The sequence below is a fragment of the Quercus lobata genome, chromosome 2 (assembly GCF_001633185.2).
Source record: "Quercus lobata isolate SW786 chromosome 2, ValleyOak3.0 Primary Assembly, whole genome shotgun sequence".
NCBI lineage: Eukaryota > Viridiplantae > Streptophyta > Magnoliopsida > Fagales > Fagaceae > Quercus > Quercus lobata.
In genome coordinates, this window is record NC_044905.1 from 45,397,960 (window position 1) to 45,419,957 (window position 21,998).

At 37.5% G+C, this 21,998-nt stretch overlaps 1 protein-coding gene across 1 annotated transcript; it reads right to left on the reverse strand.

Annotated features, from left to right (window-relative positions):
• Positions 1–1,827: 1,827 nt before the first annotated feature.
• LOC115965183 (pentatricopeptide repeat-containing protein At5g25630-like) lies at positions 1,828–19,548 on the reverse strand. Its single transcript, XM_031084371.1, has 6 exons — positions 19,421–19,548; positions 10,880–10,960; positions 9,162–9,274; positions 7,086–7,225; positions 3,467–4,375; positions 1,828–2,782 (listed from the first exon to the last, which is right to left on the reverse strand). Exons 1-6 carry the CDS (start codon positions 19,546–19,548, stop codon positions 1,889–1,891), a joined length of 2,265 nt encoding a protein of 754 aa, XP_030940231.1. The 3' UTR covers positions 1,828–1,888.
• Positions 19,549–21,998: the final 2,450 nt, after the last annotated feature.

A 21,998-nucleotide genomic window follows, 5' to 3' on the forward strand; every position in this document is an offset into this window, starting at 1 on the left:
TGTCTGATTTACTTTCCCGCTTTGTTTCATAGCATTGTGCATGATGTGCATGTGTATATATATATATATGCCTACATGTGTGTGGGTGATTGTGCACTTTGTATGATGGGCTCTCATGGTTACATGAGTGACCCTCTCTAGTCATGAGAACTCATGACCCTATAGTATAGGTATGCGTTCAGGGCGATTGTCATAGTGCATATTCATGCTATATTGTGTGCACATTCATCGCGGTGTGATTGTCTTGATCCATGTCACCAAGTGACATCTATTTTCCTGTGTATGTGACACACATCAACATCCTTGACACTTTGGAGGGCTTCGACTCACCATGGTGCAAGCCTATCGATACACGTCGTATACACAGACATGAAACCCTATCGGTGCGCCATAGCGCACCAAACGTGAAACTCTACCGGATTTTTTCCGTGAAAATGGGGCATCCCCATTGCTGCATTCTCACGTCAAACGTTTGGTGAGAATAGCGTTTTGCATGCTATGACGCATCTGAGGTGAAGCGCTACTAGATTTCCTCCACAAAAATAAGGCGAAATGCTACCGAATTTTTTCCATGAAAATTTGGCAACAACTCCAAACATAATTGGAAAGCATCAATCAAGACCACACCCATTCTGAAACCAAACCTCAAAGCCCAACCCGTTTAAAGCCCCAAAAGCTAATGCCAATAGCTTGTTTTCAAATGCTAATGTCCTTAAATTATGATTTTACTAAAACAAAGGACTGTCTATGGACAGGCGTTGTGGGGTGTCTAACACCTTCCCACACATAACCAGACTTCAGAACTCAAGAATCAAGATTTTTTCCCATCCACATTAGATTAGGAAAAACATCATTTTTCTTAACCTAGGATCAGTAATAAAATCAAATAGAGTCAAGTGACCAATCACACCTTAGAAAAAACTCAATGATTGGTGGCGACTTCACTTACCCTTTGTAATTTCCTTAAAATTGACTCATATTTCAGTCACACACTCGAGGTACGACACACCTCCATAACAACTCTCACACCGAGAGAAAGGCACGCGAGCATTGCCGCAATGGGTGGTCGAGCAACCGCAAGGCGTCGACATCTATTTTAGGTTAATACGTTTTGGTATTGTATTTTTGAGTTCCCCAACACAAGTATCATCTATCTCTCTCTTATAACTTTGGTTTGATTTTTGTTTGAGTTAATACTTAGCTATTTTTGGAAGTAAGAATTTGAATTTATATCAAAACACAATATTGGCTATAGATTTGAATGTGTCAATCAATTATTTGAGTAATATTACAAAGTAATTTTGTTATGAGTTTTGATTATCATAATAATCTCCTTTAAAAGAATGAAGAATTTGAAAAATTTATTTGAAACTTAAAAAGTTTAGTTGTAGATTAAAAAAAAATTGTAAAAACAAGCACACTATAACATAATTTCAAAAAATATGGACCGTCTCATAAAAGAACAATATCAACCAAACACTACACTAGAAATAATAGAATGATATATTAGTAAAGATAGAAAAATGAAAAATAATTTTAAAAATTGTTTAATTTTTAGGGAAAAAATTATCTTCAACAAATTTTAGAGAACAAATTATATTTTGTATCATAATTACAAAAAATAATCATCTATTCTCATATATCGCGTGGGTCTGTAACTAGTGGTAGTGTTCAGAAGAAATGACAAATGAATTGTAAATTTTGTATGCTTGTAGCTTCATGAAGCAAATAATCATCTCTAATCCCCAGTTTCAGTGACCACATTAAATCTATCTACATAGGATAGCATTTCATCATAGTCAAGACAGGATCACTGCAGCTACATTGTTCATAGGATAGCATTTCATCATAGTCAAGAAAGGATCACTGCAGCCACATTGTTTGCTCATCAGTTTATAAACACTGCTCCACATGTATTTACAAAATGCCTGCCTATCCCAACCCGACTTTGAAACTGCTTCCTACATATAATCATTGGCCTTGCACCAAATGCACATGTATGAGCAAGAACCATGGAAAGAGTGGCATTCCGCATGCTCTCAGATAAAATCTCAGATCCATTTTGCACCAACCTGCTGCTTATGTTAGCAATAGATGACCCATTTTGTTTAGTTGCAACTACTCTAGGTACCTGCAAAGGATTAGAATAAGCGGCACTAACATTTTGTTTCTTATGAATCTGCAAACTATCCTCTGGTATCTCACCCCTCTTATAGTTTTGTACTACTTCACATTCTTTCTCGGAGTAATTTAAAATTCTCATGGCTTCATTCACTAAACCAATGGCTCGCCAAGCATCAGCAACAAGTTGAATAGTGGTCTTTTCAGGAACAACACCCTTCTCTTCCATAACATGGATCAATTCCTCTGCTTCCCATGGTTGTCTTGCTTCTCCATATCCCCATATTAGAGTCTCAAAAGTTTTCGAATTGGGGGGAATGCCCATTTGACACATTTTCTCATAAACTCTCAAAGCATGCTCCATTTTACCTGCACTGCACCATCCACTGATGATGGTAGTGAAGATCACGACATTTGGGTGTACACTAGATTTGCCCATGAAAGTCAGGAGTGATTCAGCCTTTTCAGGCTCTCCAGAGCGCACAAAGCCTTTTGCAAGAATACTAAATGCATGGATGTCAGGTTCTATTCCAGCCTTCACCATGTCATTGAAGATCTTCATGCCTTTGTCCATGAGCCCGGCTGAGCTCCATGCATCCATTATGGTGCTAAATGTTATCACATCTGGTTTAACCCCAAATTCTTCCATCAATGTCAGTGCCTGTCCAATTTATACTTTTTTTAAGTAAATGTCTGCGTACTGCATGGTAAGTTAGAAGAAATTAGATACATTCAATATGCTGTGGTCCCTATAGATTGCTGTAGTTAACTTGAAACATGAATTTTCTACTGAAACTTCTCTTTCTCAAGGGATTCTCATTGTATAACTTCCTTAGAGTGCAGTCTAAAAAATAAAATTTAAATCCAAAGTCCTATCAAGTGAAAACAAATGTTTCAATTACGGGGATGTGATGCATATTATTGCAAGCTCATAACCATAAAAAATGTATGAAACAAGACTGTTTCTTGTACTTCTTATATGTGCTGATTGGTCATATTGAATTTAAAAAAACAAAAACAAAATTGGAAGATTGGTCATATAAAAGATTTGATCACCTTGTTGTGTGATCTTCCATCTAAAACGTAAAAGACACAATTATTCATTTCCATCCTCAAAAGCCATGGGGCACCTACATTTATAGCATAAACTCTTAAGCCTACTCAAAGCATTTCTTACAAAATAGAATGTACCTAGAAAAGAAGTTAACTCAACAGTGTGAAAGTTGTTTTTACAAGTGACGAATAACTTATTTCCTGATTCTAGGATGGAAGCTACTCAAAGAGTATAATTCCACAAAAGAAAGAGAATTTATCAATAAATTGAATACTACTGATGGAAACTCACCTCATTAACCCCATTTCTGTCTGAAAGGTCTAGAAATCCTTTGATAAGTGAGTTGAAAACAAAAAGATTTGGATGTACACCAAGATCCTTCATTCTGTACACAAACCTCAAGGCGTCTGTCATATCACCTTCTTTACAATAACCGTTGATGATTATACCGCACGTACGCTCATTAGGCCTTGCTTTATTTCTTTGCATCTCCAATATCATTCCTTCAGCCTTACTTGTCTCCCCTTTCTGAGCATAAGCCCTTGCTAGTGTGTTGTAGGTGACAACATCAGGTTGCACACCAGATGCCACCATCCTATATACCACATTCCATGCTTCCGTAATGTTCTTCTTATTACACCAGGCTCTAACTAGAATATTAAATGTCCTGTCATTTGGTTTCATTTCTTCCTCCCACATTAGCTCTAGCAATTTCAGAGATTCTTCTGGCTTACCAACAATTCCATACCCCTTAATTAGGGCATTGAAAGTCCTGGTTGTGGGCTTACATCCACTCCGCTTCATCCTGTGCAAAATTTTCATTGCTTCCTTAACATTTCCAGCTTCACAGAAAGCATTGATCATGGCATTAAACAATATTGAATCTGGCTTCAGTCCATTCTCTTCCACTTTAGATATGAGTAAAGGAATGGACTTGAAACGCTTTTGAAGGGTCAAGGCAGCTACAAGAGTTGTATACGTTATAAGAGTTGGTCTGTGTCCTTCTTCTGTAATACTGTTGAAAATGGAATCGGCTTCTTGAGGCTTCCCCTTTTCTATCAAAATACTCATCAATTTTGTTCTTGAACGCACTGTTGGGCAACCGAGGTTGCCCAAACAAACAGGGCAGTTGGATTTAGTTTGCGAATCTACAGAAGTTGACATTGAATGTAATTGGTCCTCTTTGTGGACATATGGTTCCTGGGAAGTTCAAAGATTATATGTGAATGTCACCATCAATGCATGTGAATATAGATACATTATTATTATAAGTTATGACGTATTTCTGACTGTAAATAGGCCAAGCATTAAAATATTTACAGTTTTTTTTTTTCCTGAAACTGATCTCAAACCGACTAAGTGAACAACTATCTAACCGCACTCTCTAACAGAAAATATGTGAATTTGGAGTGAAGAATCAAAGTATCCAAGCAATGTGAAGGTAGCAAATGCTAAGCAGTTAATTATATACTTCTAGTACACATTAAAATTTATCACAAGGAAGCCAATACTCTGTAGCAACAAAGGGCTGATTCTGTAACTGAGACAACTGCTGCAGACAATAAGACATCTTGATCTTAATGTTGAACTTATGAGAAATTAGGAGCAGGAAAAATATTTGATAAAGCAGAGATAAAGCTGAAACAAGGCAGAGATAATTACATTAACTAGATAAATGAACAAGTTTAAGAAATAACTACCATGATTCATGATGCTTCAATTCTTTTCTTGCTAGTGATTTTTCCTTGGCGCTTACCCATGATGACAGTATGGACTTTCCCAGAAAAAAAAAAAAAAAAATCTCCCAATATCTCTCAGCCTGCTTTTCAATATGTTCTTGTACCACTTTCCTGCTTAGGCCGGACTTATGTCTGGCTACTGTACCATACAGAAAGGCCAGAAGGCCTATATCTCACTTTCTTCCTCAGCTTTATGTTCTCAAGACATATGGTTAAAATAGTGTCTCCTCCTAGGTGGAACCTAGAAAGATCAACCAAAACTTAAACAAAGATTTGACTAAGAGAATGAGCCGTATGAATGTAGCTTTCCAGCAAGTTGATTTGTGCAGTCACCAAATAAAACTAGGAAGTTACCAAGCAAACTAAAGGAGGAACAGTTTATGATCAATCACTATGGTGAGTATATAAGAAGTCACTAAACCCTCCACAATGGTTTGAACAGCATGGAAATCAATTCCAATATGTTTTCTCATGACAATTAATCTGATTGGCTGATTGCTAATGCAATCCATTTTTCCCCCTTAAATATTCATTTGTATAAGGTCAATTCAATTATGCAACAAAAGATGCCACTCCTATTTATTATTGGACACTGCGGTGATATTATGATAATTCCAATTTATGCCTTCAACTTATAGCTAATAATACTTATTCCATATCATAATCATGGAACATGAGATTGAATGGTCCTTTGAAGCAGGTAACTTGGCACACTCTTTTACAATGTCATTACTAGACAGAACCATCAAGATAAAACCATCATATGCAATAATGGGTCACTGCAAAATCCAAATTCTATGGTCATCAATTGTATAAGAGAATAAAACCCAGTGCTCAACAAATTTGCAGTATAAACAGAATTTTATGGTCATCTACTGGATTCAATTGGATGAGCAGATCTAACCGGATGCCTGTATTGCAATTCACCTGTTTACCAAACAAGTGCTGCGACTGTGTAAAGGATCAGGGATGCTGTTCACCCATAACATAGTGTACGTTAACAGCCCCCCTCAAACTCAAGGTGGATGTGAGACCAACTTGAGTTTGAGGGGGGCTGTTAACGTATACTATATTATAGGCTTTAGGCCCAGTTAGGTTACTTGTATAGTACACTTGTACTTGTATTACACTTTACTTGTACCGTACACATATACCTCCTATATAAAGGCACTGATGTATGTTCTTTTGATTCATGAAATACAATACAATCATTCTGTATTTCTAACAACTGTGCTTTATTTAAAGCAGTTTAGCTCATCTCTTCAAACCTTTTATGGAGGCATAAAAAGAGCCCATGATTTATTACCAGTCCTAGTGTCTCTCACCCGGTTTCAGGCATACCACGTATCATTCCTCCTTTTCATAGAAGGATAATAAGAAGGCATGATGACAGGGCTTACTTGGTGGTGCGATTCTACTTATCTCTTTTCTCAATTAATAAAGTTATTAAGTTAGCAAAGAAGGTAACTAAGGCTCTTTTTGAGCCTATAATCACACCTGCTGATTTAGAGTCACATACCAAAATATGATTTGTGAAGTTTTCTCTCAAAATAAAACAGAAATTTCCGGGGCTACTTGTGAAGGTCGTGAGAATCTAGAGGGAGCAGTGTGCAAAGATAGTAGGTTCAGCCGTTCAAGAAGTACCAAATGTTCAGATAGAGAAGTGATCTTGCATTTTGCTCACAAAAGCAGAAGCAAATCAATCCATCAACGAGCAGACACCAAAAAAAGTTCAATTTGATCCCACACAACCTAATTAAATGCTAAATTTTTATTAAATTGTCACCGACAATGAAAAATTTGATGATCACGCTAGCCAATCATCAGCTATATATATATTATTCCATTTTCTAAGCGATCCGCTACATACCCAAATCTGTCAAACTAATAGACCCAATTATGCTTTTATATTTCTCTCTTTCAAAACCCAAAAGACACAATTTTGCTGAAGCAAAAAAGACAAGAAGAAGCAATATTTGAAACCAAATACAAAGTATTCTTAAGTGTATGTATATATATATATATATATATATATATATATATATATAATGTCAGTACAGACACCAAATCGCATTTTTGAAGTTTGGGGAGCTAGTTATAGTAGTACGTTATTTCTAAGCAATGTTGATACCCAAATGACATGAAGAAGTATGTTTCGGTTGGAGTGGTACCTGTTTAGTTGAGCCAAATTTGCAAGGCGTGGAGAGAGAGTGAGAAAGAGGTTTGCATGGTTGGTTGTAGTAGTAGTAGTGTTGTGCATGTAGCCCAAGAGTGTTGTAACGTAGTAGTGTAGTGATCTTTTGTGTTGGTGCTGTGACATCCAGTCATCCACTAGAGAATCTCATCCACATAACAGATTCTGAGATTTTGGTTGGATAATATGTTGAGGCTGGTGGTATGGAGAAGTGGAGAACCACAAATATGAGTAGATTTTTTGGGGAGCAGATTTTGCCACGCCTGTTGTTGGATTGTGTGGCAAAATAGCACACGATATGGATGTTGAACTTTGTGGTTAAATAACCCAAAATGTGTTTGTGTGTAATTCTCAAAAGAAATTACCTTATACAATATTGTATATGAGATGATTATTAATAACAAAATTGTTTGAATGATGGAATTGCATACTTTGGCTATGATTGGCTGTGTGGGGTTTGACATGGTCAAATATATAATTGAGATTTCTTAGAGATAATGAGTTGTGAGTGGAGGCAGTGAGGTGGATAAGAGATCTGATTTTAACGTTTAAATAAACGTTAGAGACTTTAACGTTCATGTCCTAATTTGTAAGAACTGAAATGAACGTTGGCAACTTTTGTGGGTCTTTAAATATTCCACTTGAGATCTCTAGATAAGATAACCACACAAAAATCTTGTAGAGTGAAAAATCCACTGCAACCCAAGCACTATTTCACTCTTATTTCTCCATTTGAATATACATTTCAGATTTTTACTCTCTTAGTGTTTTAGTTAAATAAGAGTTTTATTTCAATTTGAGTTCTATTTCAATTTTGCTTCACCAGTTTTATAAGCAAGGTCAAAATTTTAACACAAAGCCCATTTCACCGCACCAAAATTGCGCCCCCCCCCCTGCCCCCTTCTTTTTTTCTTTCAAGGGACAAGTTTTTAGATTTCTTATTAATAAAAATGTAATATTTTATCCTGCTAGATGGTCACTTTACAAGCATAAAATTTTTTTTGAGTGGGAGGTCAAGTGCCAGAGTTCAATTTTCCGAGAGGGGAAACTTCACATATATACACGCTTAGATTATATTATTCTAAAATAAAATTTCTATCTTTTATCAACAAAAGAAAAAGAATGCAATATTTTTATTTTTTGTGAATTCAAAATAATACGAAGTCTTAAAGTTAAATATGCTTATTATAAATCCAAAAAAAAAAAAAAAAAAAAGATAGTTAGACATGTTTCCTTTAGTTCTCATTTTTAGGGGTAATTTCATTTGGGTCACAACTTTTTGTGATAATTTTAGTCCATTTTCCTAGTTGGAAAAAACCATCCACGTGACACTTTGTCAGTGGTAGAGCTAGAGCCAAAATTTTAAAATTTTCTTTTATTTTTTAAAAAAATTTAGCTAAAAAAAGAGTTCCCCTCCCCCCCCCCCCCCCAACAAAATATTTAAGTTAGTGAATGATGATCTTAAAAAAGAATCGAATTTGTTATAGAGACAAGGTAGTTTTTGTTTTCTCAATTTCATTTTTTGTACATGTCTAAACATCAAATTAGATAACTTCTAAAATTTTATATACTCATTGGAGTTTAAAAGATAATAAATTCTCCTAAAATATTATCTCTTGAATATACATATGTCAAAGTTGTTGTATATAATAATATATTTATAACTTATGACATACTCTAGTATTAAAATATTAAGGTTTATATATGTGTGTGATGTTTATCTGGACTCTTGTCTAATAAATTAGTAACACAATTCGGTCACCCCAAACAGAAAATCCTGGTTGCACCCCTGCATTTCGTTTATTTCGAAGTAAAACATTGTACATTCAAAACATTTTCAATAAAATACTTTTAGGTACTTGGTGTGATATGTAAAGTTTTTCACAAATCACCAAAACTTGTCGACTCAACTGACAGTGTCAAAGGTTTGGTGACCAAACCTCCATTCTAGGTACCAGATTGGCAACTCTGCCACCACCAACTATTAGACCGACATTTTTGTTGATTGAACTGCTAGCACCAATTGTTGGACCGATAGTTTCGGTTGTCTAACTGTCGCCTTCAACGACCTGATTGTTGACACCTCCTATTAGAGCTGAGGCACTGGTGACTGAGCCACCAAATGGGCGAGGAGGACCATTGTGTGTTTTCGTAAAATGTTTTACCCTGTTTTTAAAAGTTAAATATATTACAATTTTTTACAAAGGATTCTATGGTCAACAAAAAACATCTTACAAGTTTTAACTAAATTTTACATGAAAAAAAACACTTGGAAATGAGAAAACATTTTACAAAATATATTTTACTTCAAAAAATTTTGGGACGGAGCGTAAAATAACTACATAAAAGTGAAAAAAAAAAAAACATAACCGAAACACCTGGATAAAGCTATACGTGGATGCTGCCTTATCAACATCTTCGACAGACCTAGCCGCTATTGGAAGAGACCATGACGGCAAGGTGATGCATGTATGGACCAAGATGCACAAGCCCTATTCCCCTCTCCAAGCTGAAGCCTCTGCTCTTCTTTAGACGGTCCAACAGTCCTCCCTCAAAGGCTGGCCCCGTGTCATCTTCGAAAGTGACTCCAAAGAATGCATCGACCTACACTCCTCGTCTCTAAGTCCTGATTGGTTCATTAGCACTGTTTTAAGTAATGTCCTTAGTTTAGCTTTTTCCTTTTAATAGGTACTCTTTCTCTTGGGTTGAAAGATCTGGTAACTTCACTGCCCATATAACAGCTAGAATTACTATGAATTCTAACTTGCCTTTATGTTTAAACACTAACAATCTGCATGTGGCTCTTTAGTCCATCTGTGTTGCAGATTGTCCCCATGCACATCGTTCCTTTTAATATACATCATTGAAGCATATCAAAAATAAAATGACAACATTTGTGACTTGTGAGTTGTCTAGCCAAAAATAAATTAAACAAATTTTGAAACTTTAAGAAATTAAAGTAAACCCAGCAACTAACATTTGAAAATGAAACAGACCCCTCAATAACCAAACATGTATCATATGTGTAAGCATATGTGTAAGCATATGCAATACAAGATCCAAAGATACCATCAGTAACGCCACTTCGTCCAAGATCACATTTTCTTTTGCAACAAAACACCCAAAAAAACAAAACAAGACCTAAGATAGACAGAGCAGAGTGTGGGCGCAAGTGCCCGCAACGGGTCATCTTCGTGTTTGGGTGAATATGCCTTGGCCTAGGATGGACCATGGCGGAGGGTGTAAATGGAGTCGCCACCTTGTTTAGGTCTAAGAACCATAAATATAGCATCCTCCGTGGAAAGACTGGTCTTTACCAGAGCACGTGTCCGGAGTTTAGGTATGGGGATGGGAAGGTGTTAGGCACCCGACCCGTGGGTCGGCTTCCACTCATTGTGTTCCAAGTCTTAATCTCATTAAAAGCATATTTAACATGTTATTCTAACTCTCTCTCTCTCTCTCTCTCTCTCTCTCTCTCTCTCTCTCTCTCTCTCTCTCTCTCTCTCTCTCTCTCTCTCTCTCTCTCTCTCTCTCTCTCTCTCACACATGCATCTAAAGCAAACAACATGGCATAATCATCCCAAGCCTAATCATTCATCTATCATGGCATATAAGCATATATCCCAAAGGATAGAAACATCATAAGGCAGATCAGGATCAACATGTTATAGCATTTAGACCTCAAAATCAAGGGATTCAACCAAGCATATCAACCATATCATATCCATCAACCAAATCAAATGCATTTTCATAGTATTATGCATGACTTACCTCACTACATCATAGCACCTATGCATCAATGCATAATCATATTCAAATGCGTGTTCATGATACTTAAGCAAAATGAAAACCCTAATAAGCATAAAAAAGATAAAATAAAACAAAATAGGGAAACAGAAACTAAAAGATAGGCAAAACAGATTAAACAGAGGCTAGAACATGTGAATAAAACAAAGGAAACAACGTACAAAAAACGAATTAGGGTTTTTGGGCAAAAGTATACGTGCACATACATAGGGCATGCATGCGCATACATAGGGCATGTGTAAACATCTCAACCGTATGTGTACGCATACTACGAGTATGCATACGCATGCAAGCTTCATGTGCACGCATACACACCCGAAACCCTAAACCCAGAAAACCAAAACAGAAAATAAAGAAAACACAACAAAAACAAGGAAACTAACAACCTAGCATGCTTCTAACGCAAACATGAAATAAACCTAAACTAAACAAATATATTAGAGCATTCAATGCATAGACATAAACATAAAAACAAAGGAAAATCAAAGAAAAGTGAAGAGCCAAAGTTAGAAACTTTACCTCAATACTAGAACTCTTTAGAGCTTGATTTTAACTGTTCCCTCAATCAATCTATTCACAACCAAATCAAAGATGAGTTAGTAAACTTAGAACTCAAAGATCAAGACCAAAAAAGGTCTCAATCAAACAAAATTTGACTTGAGGATGTTTTGTGAAAAACTCCATCTTTGATTCACTACTTTCTAATGAATCCTGTGTGTTTTACCACTCGAATCCATCCTATTTGAAAAATTACCTTTTATAGCTTTATATAGTTCAAAATAAGGGCATAGGGCAGCTCCTAGATGATGTGAGATCCGTTCCAAACCTGGTTTAAATACAAAAAAAAACTTGTTTTACATAGTTTCTAGAACCCTAGCATGCGCATGCATACATGTGTATTCATACAAATGCATGAAGCAAGCGTACGCAGAGTATAAGCATGTGTGCGCATATGCATGTATGCATACGCATGATGAGAATCAACAAGCATTAAAGGATCCATTACACATTCCAGTTGAGCCTATTACTAGAGCAAGATCCAAGAAGATCAAAGAAGCACTTAATGGGCTGATTCAAGAAATTTTGGCTGATTCTAACATAGGACATTCCAAGCTTGGCCCAAAGGAAGATGAGGCATAATAAATTTAATCCAAGCTATTGAGGGCTGATCTAGCTTAATTGGGCGTGATTTATGATATGGATTAATGGCTTATTGACTTTCCAACTCCATACCAATTAATAACTATTTTTTCTATTCTAGAGTTGCTAATTTCAGACCAAATCCACCTTAATTTTTTAGGCTTCTATTATTTAGAACTTTTTTTAGCTATTTTCCTATTTTGGAGCTACTAATTTCAGACCAAATCAACTTTAATTTAGGCTTTTATTATTTAGTACGTTGTTTACATATTCCTATTTTTTGTCATGTCTTATAAATAGCATGCACTCATTATAATGGAGGATAATTGAATAAAAATTAGAATAACGTGAGGTTTTGCTTCTTCTTTTGGTTCTTCAAGAACTTATTAGGGGTTCTTCTTTGTGGCGTTCAAATTTTATACCTTCTGTTCGTGATTCAGTTATAATCATTAGGTCGAGGTCTGTTACTTATACCTTTGGTTTGCGTTTCAATTATAAACGTTTGGGTTAGAGTTTCTATCAAAATCTGAATTTTAGCTTTCTTAGACAAATATTCTAATATTATTTGTTGGGTCTCAAAGCGTGTCAATTATGGTTTGCATCAATGCATGCCCTAGGGTTTCCATGGTCTTTCTTTTCCAAAAATAAATTATAATTTCCATAAACACTTTCCTCAAGTCAATTTTCATCTGATTGGGCCCTAAACTAACCTTGGCCTATAGAATTCTAACATCTTAAGGGAATGGGGGGCCAAATCATAAAGGGTACAAAATGTGGTGTCTATAGATGCCTCTCTTTTGATTAATAAGTTCCTCTAATGGAATTAAAAGAATAAGAGAAAAAACATTTTGTTTCAATGTACAGCTCGGACCAGACCCATGCACATGGCAAACAACACACATGCATGGAGCGGGGTGCAACTCTGCAGAGTTGCGTGGGAGTATGTCCAAAGTTCCACAGGTGTTACTCGAGAAATGAGTAACGACAGGTTCACTATCCAAGAACCTGTTTTGCCAATTGTAAGCAAAAAGCAAATGATTCACTATCCAAGAATCACTTAAAAAGAAAAACAAACATGGCCAACGGCCTCAACCATCAACCAAGAAAACAATGTGCTCTTAGGAGCTAAAAGGATAAATATATGTGGTGTCCATCTAGGGCTTTTGCCTCAAACTTCTCCGGGTGGCTTTCGCCTCTAGGTAGTTTCTATCTCTATCCCAATCTCCTCTAATCTAGTGAGGCTCTTGCCTTTATGTGACTTCTATCTCTATCTCAATCTCTTCAATTATGGGTGGCTTGCACCTCAATTCTAGTGTACATGTCCAATTCCAAGAAGGATATGTACTCAAGTTCTGTATTGTTCTTTCTCTCTTCTTGTCTTGGGGATCTATGCCTGCATATTCAATTCCCGAATGATATGTGCAAAAGTATGGTGATGATCTTGAGTGGAAAGCTCACTCAAGGGGCTTCCCTACATGCATAGGGCTTTCATGGTAGTTTTGACTTATGAAGGAGCTTTTCTGGGTAGGTTTCAACTTACAAGGAAGTCTCTAATAATGTGGAATCCATTAAGGAAGGTTCTTCTTTCATAACTCACTAGGAAGTTTGTTAATGGTTTTAACTCATAGGAGAGTTTCCATGGTAATTCTCAACTTACTAGGGAAAATTCTTGGAGAAAGTTTCCTTGGTAATTCACCGGTTTCGACCTGTGGGAGGTCCTCGAATTCACTTGGAGAAAGTTTTTCTATCTGTGACCCACTAGGGAGTTGGTGGATGGTTTTAACTCACAAGGGAGTTTCCTTGGTGACTCTATTCCACTAGGGGATGTCCTTGATCCTCCAAATCCACTAGGGAATGCTTTTAGGATCCTTGTTTCTTTCAATCTACTGAGGGTATTTCATTCATTTTAGTGTTTCTTTGTAACATTCTTGATAATCCATGGTCCACTGGGGATTTTTTTTTTTTTTAATTTTCCTTGCATTTCCCATCTACCAGGAGTCCACTGGGGATTTTCTAAATTGTTTTTGGCTAAACTACACGTAGTTTAGTGGGAGGCCTAAATTACATGTAGTTTAGTCATTACATGTCTTCCTACCTTTTCATCTTTCTTTAACGGTTACCAACCGTTTCTTTTCTTCTTATTCTTCTTCATCTTTCTCATCTCTTCGTATTCTTTCTAACTCTTCAACTTCCATTTTCTCTCTACAAAAACCTCTACCCTTTCTTCATTTCTTCATCTCTCACAATTTGAAACTCTCATCTTCTCCCAAACTCTCCCATCTTTTCCAAGGGCACTCAAAACCAAGATCTAAAAGACCTTTTACATGATTTCCGATGAAGTCTTCAATCTTAATCACTAGGATGGAGCCATAAGGCTAACGGAGTTTCCTCCATTGGCTTTCAGGCCACAAAACCACCTTTTAAAGGGTGCATGAACCAGATTGGTAAGTTTTTAAAACTTTTCTCATTTTCAAGTTTTGCTTCTGATCTTCTGTTTTAATCCGTTTTTGGACTTGTAAATGCTTGGGTTTTGTTGTGAGATGGGTCTAGATGAAAACTTGGTGTCCTGAAAAGGGGGGGGGGGGGTAGGAACATGTTTAGGATGAGTTTGGTTCATAGCTTGCTAAAACTGTTGAAGGAACCATTATGCTTGTGTTTATGCGTGCGCATGCATCGTGCATGTGCGCAAGTGGTCTTCATGCGTATGCATACACACTTCATGTGTACACTTCCATGTTCATCAATTCATTATGGATGCATGCCCCAACATGCACACGCATGCAGGACCCTGCATACACATACATGGGACCTACATACGCATGTTGGTACTTAAAAACCTCATCTTTTGTCCAATTTGAATTTTTTTTTTTTTTTTTTCACTTATTTTCCTTACCTAATCATGATTCTTATGCTTCTTTTCATCCTTTTTTGTAGGTCTTACCGCCTTTCATGGGTAGGGGCAATACTAGCCGTATTTCTTCATGGCACAAGGCCTTGACTAAAAATACAAAGACCTTGGTACACACGGCCAACTTCGAGCCTATCGTTCATTTACTTTTGGAGGGTTTTACTAATGGCATTCTAGGTAGACACTAGCTAAGAGGTGATACCACCCACACCTTTCACATTGTTGAGAGGGAGATGACGATGACTCCTCATACCTTTCATCAAATGATTGGTTTGAGATTCAATGGTCCCCTTATTGATCTAAAGGGTGAGTCAGGCATTCAGCTGGGTGTAGACCTACTAGGGTGCAGGTACTCAAATGAGAGCATTTGCTATTTTGATCTAGAGGCGGATTACAAGCCTTGTTCTCAAGCGATGCCTAATGATTGTGCCCGGATGGCTAGGGCATTCTTGTTGTATCTACGGGGGGTGTATCTCTTCGCTAATGGAAGGCAAACAGTATCCTTGAGGCAGCTAGCTCTCTTCTGTGACCTTGAGCATACTCAGGAGGCGAACTAGGGCCAAGCTTACCTTGCCAACCTCTATTCGATCTTGGATACCTTATGCTGAGGGACTCTACGTCAGCTAGTGGAGCCTTGGAAGCTCTTTAAGGTTAGACCCTTTTTCTTTTCCTCATGTAGTTTCACAAATTGTACTTCGTACTCTTACAAACTGTATTTTTTCATATGTCATCTAAGCTTACAAACTGCATTTCATGCTTTTGCAAACTGTTCCTTACTTTCTTGCAAACTATCATCTCGCAAATTGTATTTGTGTGCTTTATCTTGCAAATTGTTATCTTGCTCTTTTCTTTGCAACGGTGGGCCTTGAAATATGTCCTCATTGCCCGTGGTGCAGATGTGGACTTGAAGAACTTCCCCTCGGTCCGAGCTCATCTCAACCACCTCTCTTCCAGGGATATGAGTAAAATCCTTCTTTCCTAGCTGTCATTGCATGTTTCAAAGGTTTTCTCTCTAAACATAAGTGCATTTTACAGATCACTTGGGGACCTTGGGTGGGTGTTCCTCCAGTTACTGACCCTGGTTTAAAGGCGATAGCCATCATCTCTTCTACAGCCACCCAACCCTTGGAAGGTGCTAGTCTGAGGGTTCTTTACTTGGTTGAGAGAGCTTCCTGTCAGCTAGTGAATGTGGACATGCCTCAGGTTTCGATGGATCCTCCTCCATCCATGCTTGCCCCGCTCTCGATGACCGATGTCGAGTATTAGCTGTGAAGGAATGGCATCCCATATTTTGAGCGGCTTGTAGGCGATCTCAACTATAAGGAGTTCAGCAAGACTCACCTCATGCCCTCCTTCCCTATCAGAGTATGTATCCTCTCTCTTTCATCTTTATTTTTTCTTTATCTTACATATGTTGCATGTGATGATGCTCAAATTTGGTGATAGTATCAGGATGCAGCCGGTCCTAGCGTGGGTGGCCCTCTTGATCCTCCTTACTTGCCTTGGTCGGTTTACACTTTTGGTCCTGATGACTTTGCTCGGGAGCATCCTGTGGGATGTAACCCAAATGTCATGGGTTATACCTTCCCTCTGATTACACGAGTAGTGAGTTATCTTTATCCTTGTCCTCCTTCCCTTTCTTTCTTTCCTTCTCCCTCTCTCTTCTTTTTTGCATTGTTCGGGCCTATCTTAACATTGTCTTCTTTTCAAATCTAGCCCACTATGGTGGAGCAAAAGGAGCTTGTCTAGCTTGCTAGGAATCTGAAGTTTAAGGTGATCAAGTATTCTAGGCAAATCTATAGGCCTGGATGATATGCCCACCCTGGTGATAACGATAATGGTGATGACCCTAAGACAACTCCGAGCTATCGGCCAAGAAAGAGGCACTACCAGTGATACTCCTGTAGTTCAGACACATAGACACAGACAGACACAACATAGCATATTTCTAGTTCTTTTTCCTTTCTATTTTTAGCATATATATTTTCTATATAAACATTTTATTTGAGACATTGGGTTGTATTTTAAGAACATCCTTATATTTCCTGCTTTTATTTTAGGACATGTACTTATTTTACAACTTATGGGAACTTTGGATATGTATGTATTTGATTCCATCTTGCTTTTCCTTTTCTTTTTCTCTTTGATGCGTGAAAATTTGTACTTGAATCTGCCTTGAGTAATCCCTTAGGCCATAGGAGTTATGAGAGAAGCCTTGGTAAGGAAATCACACTCCAAATAGGAAAGGGAATCCAAAAACCTAATGAACCTGCGCGCGCACGTGTACACATGCGATGACCATGCATATGCATCTAGGACCATGCACACACATGCCTCTAGACAGAAAATAGTCGTGGGAGGCTTCCAAACCTTCATAAAATATGGTTTAATCCCAGGAAACATTCTGTAAGGTCCCCAATGGCAGAATTCACTCCTCTAGAGGTCACGATGTGGATTAATAGGCTTAATCTAACTTCAAAGACGCTCTCAACCCTCTTGGACTTTCTTATATTTCTTTCTTCAACAAATCAAAGTGAATGAGCCTCTTCTATGTGCTGCCACTGAATTTTGGATACCAACCTGGTATGTTTTTCAATTCAATGGTGTGAAATTATGCCAAACTCTTGAAGAATTTGGTGCAACCATGGGTGAGCATGACTTTAGTGCTATCATTCTTCCTACTCTCGAGGAAGATCTTTCTAACCTAGCTCGTCAACTCTTAGGGGTTCCTCTAGCTATGCCCAAAAGATGGTGCAAATCCAATGATGCTAGAACGAATTTTTTTTTTTTTTAATTTTTTAACTTTTTTAAAAAAAAAAATTTAGTAATGCTCTAGCCCGATTCAGGCAGAAATGATACCGGAAAAAGAAATTTTTTTTCTTTTTTTAAGGCTGTTCTAGCCCGATTTGGCTAGAAATTCAGTTATAATGATATATTTTTTTTTTTGAATTTTTTAAATATTTTTTGGGAATGCCATCTCTGTTTGGGAAGAAATAATACTGGAGTGAATTTTTTTTTTCTCTTTTTCAGTCTATCCTAGCCCATTTGGCTAGAAATGAAGCCGAAATGATTTTTTTTTAATAATTTTTTTTACTATTTTTTTAAATTTTTTTGGGAATGCTCTAGCCCAGTTTGGGTAGAAATGATACTAGAGTGAAATTTTTTTTTTCTCTTTTTCGGTTTGTCTCGAACCAATTTGGCTAGAAATGAAGCCAAAATGATTTTTTTTTAAAAATTTTTAAAAACCTTAAAAATGACCAAAATACCCAAAAAACCTAATAAACTACTAAAATAACCTTGAAACCTCTCAAACGACCAAAATGCCATGAAGCCTATAAAATGACCAAAATTCCCCAAAACATCTAAAATGAGCAAAAATACCTTGATACCTCTAAAATGAGCAAAACACGCGATTTTCGCGACTGAGGTAAGTCACCAGAGAGTCGCCAGGATTACCCGCCAAAACACTTCAAAACGAAAATTTGAAAAATTTGCTAAGTGTTTTTCGCGACTAGAAGTCTTACTCGCGAGGTAGTCGCGAGCTAAGCCGCAAAAATCTCTGTGTATCCCTCGTGACTGGACCTTCCACTCGCGAACAAGTCGCCAAAATTGACCCGCGAGCTCGCGACTGTGGCATGCGACTTGACTTACCCGCGACTGAGTAGCCAAAAAAGGGCAAAAGTGTTTTTTGAAATTTTCAGTTTTTGAAGAACAAAATACTTTCCAAAAACACCTAAAACACTCAAAAATCTTTTTGTGCTTGAATAAACAAAGATTGAGCATGTGAAAACACATTTTATCAAATACAATCACACAAATGAATATGGCATTCATTGAACATAAACTTGTGTGTTGTGTGTGGGTATCAACAATGAGACAGCCCTTAGTCTAATGTGAAGCTTCAATGATCAATTCAACTAAGACATACACAATTAGCACTAGATCATGTGACCCATCTCAATTACAGAAGTATGTATATATGACCTCCCACAAGACTTGATTACATAATTTGGAGCTTTACATTTGACTCCACTTTCAATCATAACATTTGATCTTTTTGATCATTTTGAGACAATCACCTCTCATTGTGAGAGTGATATTTGATATTTTACCTTGATGAGATAGCCTTTGGCTTTTTGAATAATCATTCACTTTAATTTTTTATCGCTTTCCCTTTTTCCTAGTCGAATACTAGTATGTGCGACAGGCTTTTGCAGCTCAATATCTCTTTTCATTTGGAGATTTACATTTGGTGAGCTCTTTTTAGCAAAAACAAAAATAAATAGTGGGAAGATATATAGGCACAAGTCTATGCATGTCTCAAGATCAACATAACCATTCACTAATCATTCATGACAAGTTTGAAGATTTATTTACAACAGTCACATAGATTTCAAGATTTCAGTCATATTATTAATTATTATTATTTTTTTTGAAAAAGGGGGCTTATTAATTACCTTTGATCAGCCATCATTAAATTCTCGGAGACACGTGGCTCTAGCCAATTGGCCTCGTTTCTAACCAAAAACGTTGCTTCGTTTCTTGTTCTCCTTTGTCTTATAAATAGTCCTTTACCACCTTCCATTTCTCCTTATTTCATCTTTAGGAGCCTTAAGAGAAATAACTGTCGTTCCGTCGTTCAAGCCACCTGTTACTTTGTTGCTGTCAACCTTTAGAGGGACCGTTGCTTTCAATCCATCTGTTTTTTTGGGTAAGTTCTCTTCTCTGCTTTTATTTATACTTTTTGCAACATGTCCCCTTTTTTATGTTTTGAGTCCCATCAAGATAGGTTCTTAGAAAAATACCTACGTTGCTTGTAGATGGATAGATGTCAGATAAGGAAGTGACAAGTGAACTATCATCGTCAGTCTGTGAATGTGCGGGCTACAATAAGCTCTTTCCATCAGGGTGTGAGCCTAGGGAAGATTCTCCTCGGTCCCCGGAAAGGGAGCCATCCACCAAGTCCTTGAGTGATGAAAATGAGGAAGAGGATGAGGGAGATGTTGAGGGGGATGAATATGATGAGGGAGAAGAGGACGAAGGGGATAAGGAGGATGAGGAGGATGGTAAGGATGATGAGGATGACAATGGAACACCTTCTGAAGGGGGAGACCCAGGGGTTCAAGAGTGGGTGATCCGTCAGTATCGGAAGCGTTAGGAGATTGAAAACAAGAAGCGGGACCAGTATAAGGAGGCCCTTCGTACTTTCAACAAGAGGTTGATGTCTGTAAATCCCAAGCTGGAGGAGGAGTCTTGTCTCCGAGAAGAAGCAGAAAAGGTGAAGGCAGCTTTGGCAACGAAATTGTCAACCCTCCGTGAATAGATGGATTCGAGGACTGCTTAAAGCAAGTTGGGTTCGTCTACCTAGACCTTGACTTATCCAAGATCACTATTGACGATCCAGTGTTGACGACTCCTGGGGGTGGTGACACCATCAATGAAGAGTATGATGATTCCATTCATATAGAGGAGTAGGGCCCGAAAGATAACGGCGTGGTTATCACCCAACCTATTCTTGCAAGCACCATCGCTCCCTTGGTCCCATCTGTTGAAGACCCTTCTGCCTAAAATGATGTGAACCCATCTGCCTTGGATGCTCCTCCAGCTTAGCCTTTTTTAATTTTTAACTTTTAGGTATTCCGTCTTATTTTCAGACATAGCGGGTGCCCTTTTTGTTTTTTGGGCTTTACTGTAAACACTTTGCCCTTTATGGGCTTTTTATTTATTATCTTTTTATTATATCCATTTCTTTGCGTTTAGTCTTGCCGTTTGAATTATGTTTTTGTCATGTGTTGGTTTTTGTAAAGTTGTGATTTACAACTATTTTGTGTTGGCTTTAATTCTGTGCCAAATTTAATTATAATTTCGTTCAATCTTATGTACCCTGTATTTTATATGGGATTTTTTTGTAAGGGTTGTGTGTGAGAGAGAGTGTGAAGACTTAAGGCAAAGTGAAGAGCAAAGAAGTTTTTGTGGGTAGCTCGCGAGAAGCCTTCCCATGAAGTGAAGCATGTGCTCAGCACATGACTGGAATACGAAGAGTCATGATAGACGATGACAGCTGGTTTTTGCAAGTGTCTCGTGGGTAAGGCCTTCCTATGAGATACTCGTGAAACATTATGTTTTGCCAATTTGCAAATCCAATACACTAGGTCTCTACATACACTATATATACCCACATTACCCACATATTGAGAGGAGTGTTTTCAGATAGAAAACCTTAGCCATAACCTTTAAGAGTTAGAGATTGTTATATCCACAATTCTCTACACAATCCATTTTGGTTTTCCTCAACTCCTACCTCTCTATTTCCAAATCCTTGAGAGGTTAATAGCCCAAACACTTACCACACCCATTTTGAATGTAAAGTGAGGTTTTGGTGCTGCTAGGAAGCATTGGAAGAAGCCATTTGTTTGGTGGATGCAATCAGGCTAAATTGCATGATTCGAAGAGCTAGAGAAGACAAGGCTTGGCAAAGTCAGTTGGTAGCAGGAGCTTGGAGGGCTTGAGTACATGGGGTAGACTAGGCTTGGAGGGTCTTTTGTTATTCGTGTACTCCAACGTATTCTCTAGTGGATCAATTTACTGCTTAGAAGGCGGCAAAGAGGTTTTTCACCGAGTTCTTCGGTTCCCTTTTTGTTAACACATTGGCGTGTTATCTTGTGTTTGCATTCTTTTTCCCTACTCTTTTAGCTTTCTTTCTACTGCTGTGATTTGATGAACATGGCTTAAAGTAGTTATTTTGTCTATCCTCTCACATTTACTCTATTCCACACTTAGTTTATGTTAGAGTAAAATCAACCGAGCCGTAATTTTAATTTGGGAGTCTAAACAGCTCTTCCATTTTCACACAAATTTGAACTTTCAATTGTTATCAGAGCGGGGACACTTGTTGTGGTTTTATTACCTAAGTGTGATCCTAGACCCTCTTTGAGATGGATTGATCTCAATTGCTTAATGCTCCTCCATACTTTAATGGGAGCAATTATGCTTTTTGGAAAGTCCGTATGAGGGCATTCCTATGCTCTATTGATG

Excerpts from the sequence above, each read along its gene's own strand:
- LOC115965183 (XM_031084371.1), bottom strand. The coding sequence starts at position 19,548 with ATGGAAGGTGGTAAAGGACTATTTATAAGACAAAGGAGAACAAGAAAC. Across the intron at positions 10,961-19,420 it reads TTAATGATGGCTGATCAAAG|GGTTTTCATTTTGCTTAAGT; the intron begins GTAATTAATAAG and ends TATGCTTATTAG. Across the intron at positions 9,275-10,879 it reads AGGTGCTATGATGTAGTGAG|GGTAAAACATTTTACGAAAA; the intron begins GTAAGTCATGCA and ends TTTTAAAAACAG.